Here is a 6000-nt window from a genome sequence, read left to right on the forward strand (position 1 = left end):
CTCAGTCTGACCTAGAGTCAGGCTCTTTGTGTCAAACGTGTTCTCGGACGCTCTCTCTCTTTTCAAGATGGGTATCTTCCTAGGCAGTTTAACCAGTGAAGAAACAAAATCAAGTTTTCTCACAAGGATTGCCAGTCCGTCTTGAACATTGCCAGAGATATTTACAACTGAGGCACATAAACTTTGAATATGCTTTTAATAGCTCGTCTATTGCTTTCCACATCCAAAGCTCAAATGGAACTCCCAAAAGCTGAGCACCATGATAGAGTAATACATCCATGATTTCTTTAGATGATAGCAAACTAGGTATCATCTAAAATAGCTGAGATAGCAAGAGGGAAGAACCAGTAAAACGACAGCAATACCAAGACCTTACTATAGGTATTTTTGTATCTTAGTATCTTTTCTATTCCTCAGAATAAACAGAGAACTAGAGGCTTACATCTACTACTGGGCTTTCCAGGTATTTTCAGTACTGCAGGGAAAGTTTCTAAGCTGAGGTGGGGCTGGTTTGTCCCCACACGTATTTCCTTAGAGTTAGTCCGTGCTTCTCCTTGAGGGGGCAAGGAAGGAGTGAACAGCAGAAAGAACAAGTTAAATGATTTTGCTGATAACCTATTAAGATTATAGGTAGTCAGGTGCCATCTTTTTATACAGCTCCATCAACACAACCTTTGAGGTAAAATATTTCACGGTTTCACGTTTTCTTCCAATGGAAAAACGTAGACAGTCACACAATCACCAAGATCGTTCTGTATTTACTGGGCTAAATCTCTCCACAGGGGCCAGGTCTCGCTTCTTAGAAGCTGAGGTGCTTATCCCTCTGATAATCCACATGCCTTCAAGATTTCCTAAAATGAACAATCTTTCCTGAAGACTTTCTCTGCATCACAGCAACCAGTATTCATTGTAAGCTCTTGCCACCGGGATTGGTATTTATTATGTCTGACAGTGATTATACCCTGTATTTGCCAAAGCGAAAGCCTAGCAGCACAGCCTGACACACTGCTTACCGTTCCAATATTGCTGTTGATTCTGTCTGGAGCTTTTTTACTATTCTGTTTGAAATTACAGATTCAGCAGCCTTGCTTTACACTGCTGTAGCTAGTTTTCTACTCGGAGCTTGTAAAACACAAGCATAAAATGCATCTAGTGAAAAAGGTCTGCTCTTCTCTTGCCTTTCGCCAAGACCACGCTGGCCGTAAATGGTTAACTGGAGAGCGCGTAAAAACCAGACAGAGGCCAGGAATGAAAACCACCACCAGCTCCGACACTTCTGCAAACCCCTCGTTTTTGCAAAGGCACACAGAGAGGCAAAGCCACTTCTTAAAGCAATACAAAATTTTACCACAGGCTGACGCTCTTTCTACAAGAATAATGAGACGGTCCCCGCGCTGAATGCAGAACTCCTCACTTCACAGCTTTCCCCCCAGACTTCACTTTCACGCTCAATATTTACAAAACAAAGCCTACAAACACCTCATAGCCAAAATATTCCCAGAACAATTAGGATATTTAGCACTCTCTGCGCCTTCCTACTTCCCTAGCGCCTCACTCCGGAGCGCTTTCACGGAGCGGGGAGGGGAAGCGGAGTTACCCACGGCGATGCCCGGAGCAGCCTGAGGCACCGGCGCTGCCCCAAGCGGGCTGCCCGAGCTGGGGACACCGACACCGGGCTGCTCCCGGGGCTCCCAGCGGAGGCGGAAAGCGGCGACAGGCCGCCGCTCCCGGGGGCTGAAGGCACGGAAAGGAGAAGCGGCTGAAGAGCCCAAGTTGCAGACGTACGGCTCAGCCTGGAAGTGAAAGCGGCGGCCGGGGCTCGGCCGTGCCTCCCGCGGGGGCAGCGCTGTCCGCTGACAACGCCCCGGAGGGACCCCGGCGCCGCTTCCCACGCGGAAAGATGAGACCGCCACCTCCGGGTCCCCGTCACCGCGGGGACAGCTCCTGCCTTCCCCGCGGGAGAGACGGCGGCACCCTCGGAGGGCAGGAGAGGACGGCTCTCCTCCAGAAGCGCGGCGGGATGCGGCGGGAGCGACCCGCGGCGAGGACGGAGCCCTGGGTAGGTGCCGGGGCGCTCCGGGGAGCGGCGGGGGCACGGCCACCTGCGCCCCGGCCTCCCCTCCGCCAAGTTCCGCGCGGCCGGGACGGAGCCGCCGCGGACGCGGCTCCCCGCGGGCGGGCGCTCACCTGGGGGCAGGCAGAGCGCCGAGAGCAGCAGGCAGAGCAGGGGCGGCGGCGGGCGGCGGCGGCAGGAGACGCAGGCGGCGGCGGCGGGGAGCTCCATCATCCGCCTGCCCGCGGCGGGACCGGGAGGCGGCGGCGGAGCGGGCGGCGCGCGCCGCGGGGGTTCTTCCCTCTCCCACCGGAGCGCGGCGGAGATTCCTCCCTAGCCGAGGTGGCGGAGAAGCGGCGGCGGCTTTCCCCCAGCGGCGGTAACTTCCCGAGCGCGGGCGGCGGGGCGGCTGCTCTCCCTGTCGGCGCGCAGCGAGGAGCGACTCCGCACCGGAGCAGGTGGCGGCTCCCTTCTGGCAGCCGAGAGGCGCTCCAGGACTGAGCGCAGCGGCGGCGGGAGAGGCGGAGCCGGGCGGTGGCGGAGCTGGGCCGGCCCCCGAGCCCCCGCCCTCCGCGCACGGCGCCGGGCGGGGGGAGCGCCGCGGGCACCGCCACCGCCCCGCCGGGACAGCCTGTGCTGCTGCCCGGGCTGTGCTTCCCCCGCCGGGACAGCCTGCTCTGTCCCCCGGGCTGCGCTTCCCCCGCCGGGACAGCCTGCTCTGTCCCCCGGGCTGTGCTTCCCGAGCCGGGACAGCCTGCGCTGCAGTCCGGGATGCGCTGCTGCCCTGGGGGCGAGGGTGAAGGCGAGGATGCCGGGGGCATGCGGGACAAGCCGATCCCTCCTTCACCTACCCCTGCTTTGCATCTGCTCGGTGCATGGGCTGTGTTCAGGGTGCGTGTTGGTTACGAGTGCTGCAAATGCAAAGCTAAAAAACAAAAAAAAAGTAATAATGGCAATTCCCCGTTCTGTTGTGCGTATAGAAATGCGGTGATGCCTCCTCTGAGCCAAAATTGGAAAAAAAAAAAAAAAAAAAAAAAAAAAAAAAAAAAAAAAAGATATTAACGATCAGCTTAATCTGGTTTGATTGATATAGCAGAGGGTTGGATAAAAGGAAGGGAGCTCACAACCCTCTCTAGTTGCATGAAGAAATGCGCTGCAGGGTGGAGAGGGATCTTTCGTCACTTGTGGAAGTCGGCTGCCCTAAAGGTCAAAAAGATTCCTCATCAAAGTAATGTAATCCAGAAGCAGCACTTCCATGCGCAGCACTCTATTCTCCTCCTGTTTCGGTGTGAGTAAGCCGTGCTGCTCCACTGAGAGGGAAATGAGCACGCTGAAGCTGCACGGCAAGTTTCTCAGCTAACACTTCTGCGTGATCAACATGTTGCCCACGCTGTCATGTGAAGTAAACCTGATGCCCAAAATCTGAAATATAAATAATGCACATAGTTTGGTCTCTCCAGAGGGACTTTCTAGTAGTGAAATCCGAAGTGTCAAGTGCTCTACCTCACTTCACCATGTGATGATTTGAATTCTCGGACGGGAACTTCCCCAAAACTCCAGAATATGAAAGACAAACTTAGCCAGTCTGTTGTATTATTCTCCAAACTATTTTCTTGATGGCTAACAACTGAAAATACTTAAACATTACAATGATACAAAGCAGGTTTAGAAAAAAAACACAGCCTGTGTACTTTTCTGTGTACCTTGCTTTCTGTAAAGCGACATAAGGATATTTGGCTTTTAGAACTTTAAGTCTAAAGTATTGTCTTCACTTCAAAAAGTCCTTTTGTTCTTCTACATTATTATTATTATCTTTCATATTGTGTAAGGCATGCCATTCAATCAGTTTTAAGAATACATTACTTTTTAAGCTTACTGCTCAGCAGAGCTCTTTATTTTCTCAGCAGATTTCTCTTTATGGGTGCATTACTAAGAAGATTAAAAAAATGCTACTTTTAAAATAAATAATCTTTTTGTTTTCCCATTGAAACAAAATGGTATTTCTCATTCAGTTGTTTGGGTTTTTTTTTTTTTTTGTTTGGTTGGGGTTCTTTTTGTTTATTTGTTTTCCTTTCATGTTTCGAAGTTCTAGGGTAGGCATTAGCAGGGATATTTTATATTTTTCTTGCTAGCAGACCTGGAGACTTCAAAATCTTAAGAGAGGCTATCTATAGAATTGCACTGAGATGACCATCTAAAGGGGCTCAAACTTTTATTCCTACTTTGCCTTTTTTTTTAATTTCTAGAACCTTTAATAGTATGTGCTGATTTTGCAACAACTTGGGCTCTATTACAAATTAAGGGCCTAATCCTGCCTTCTTCACTGACATGGACAAACTTCTTGAAGTGAGTAAAATTGTGGCTGGGAGAAAGAGGCAGAAGAGGCCAACTCTAGAAATTCTCTGAGTGCAAATAAACATAGGAAAAGGCCAGAATTCACTGCATTTAGCACATGTTTGCTGGGTTGGTTGTTTTTTTTTTTTTTCCAACACTGCAATAGGGAGATCAATTTGTATAAATGCAAACACATGGTTTGCTGGTTTAGGGAATTAAATAATGCCCGAGTACCTTGTTTTCTAAGCAGATGATTAACTGCTGCCTCATTTGCATCAACATAATGAGTAGTATATGTTCTCTCTCACTGGGAGAAGGGATGAGGAAGTCCTTCTGAATATTGTAAATAATTCCCAGTGGCATGAAGCAGACACTGAAAGGCGAACTATAGAACTATACATTTCAGGCGGGCAAAATGTTCAGGGTAATTTTACAATTCATTAGGTTGAGAAAAAAAATTATTTGAGGACAGTTTTGGTCTGAATGTGTTGCTTAAAGTCTGTAAGAAATATGAGAAATGTGGGAGATTGCATTAAGGACATAATATTTTAATCAGAAGTATGATTTGTTTAGGGTTTCCCTCACTCCTTTGTCATTTAGCTTCAAAGCTGTTTCTACCTTTCACATGAAAGGAGCTCTTTGAATTCTGAGTAAATAGAAAACATCTCAAGCTCAGATTACTTAAGTGTTTTAACCTCACAGGATTCTAAATGTGATTAGAAATTGTTAAGATAATTATTAAAGATATCTTTATATGCTATGTCATTTTGACTAGCCTCACTTCTGAGACTTATAATTAGTTCTTTTAATGTCTATTAGGTTGGTAGAATATAGATTTGGTTTTTTTAAAGATTATTTTCTTGGCCATGCTCCTCTTTCTATTGAATTTAATGGGAGTGGAAGTGAGGCACTGATCTGTTGAGAAAGCAGCAACTGCCTGGCTTTAAAGTCCAAAATAAACATTTATTTTGAAGAAGTTAAAACACTTACTAGTACAAAAAAGTTATGCAGAAAATAACTGTTTTTGAAAAGCAATAATAATAATAGTTTTTTAAATGCTTAATCCTATCAAACCTTAGCTTTTCTATTCATGTGGCAAAGTGGATTAAAAGTGTAATCCATTAATAATGGTTGTGGATAATAACAAAGAGTTTTTGTTAAGTTGAAACATCATTTCTCTTTTACAACAGATGCGTAAAACACTTCAGAAGCCAATTTCTAGCAAGAATAGTAGAATAGGGTTTAATAGAGCACAACGCTCCTGATAATTTAATCTGTTGTTAATAGTGAGTGGATGACTGTTAATATTGTTTCAAGGAAACTTTGAGGGCTGGTTTTGCTCAGCACTCAAAATAGAGTCTGCACAGTGGAGACCTGTTGTTGAAACTGCCCTCAAACTGTAAGACAAGCATTGGATATAATATCCAGCCTTGCATTTCTGCAAATCTGCTTCTGTTAGTTTGGATGGGCACTGCTGGGGTAAAGGTGTCAGTTCACAAGAGACCTGTGTGGGTCTAGATTATTGTAATTTGTGATAAAATGTGGTTCAACATTATCTAACACCAAGATTTAAGAGTATACGTAATCCATACCGCCGGTTACAACACAGCCAC

At 47.1% G+C, this 6000-nt stretch overlaps 1 protein-coding gene across 3 annotated transcripts in view; it reads right to left on the minus strand.

The window, feature by feature from the left end:
• Positions 1–2519, minus strand: part of ALCAM (activated leukocyte cell adhesion molecule) — a 116590-nt gene extending 114071 nt beyond the window's left edge. For all 3 annotated transcript variants that reach the window (XM_066340689.1, XM_066340688.1, XM_066340690.1), the window contains exon 1: positions 2188–2519. In XM_066340689.1, coding sequence (XP_066196786.1) covers positions 2188–2287 — 100 coding nt within the window. In that variant the 5' untranslated portion in view covers positions 2288–2519. The remainder of the gene's footprint in view (positions 1–2187) is intronic.
• Positions 2520–6000: the final 3481 nt, after the last annotated feature.

Source organism: Sylvia atricapilla, chromosome 2 (genome assembly GCF_009819655.1).
Source record: "Sylvia atricapilla isolate bSylAtr1 chromosome 2, bSylAtr1.pri, whole genome shotgun sequence".
Classification (NCBI taxonomy): domain Eukaryota; kingdom Metazoa; phylum Chordata; class Aves; order Passeriformes; family Sylviidae; genus Sylvia; species Sylvia atricapilla.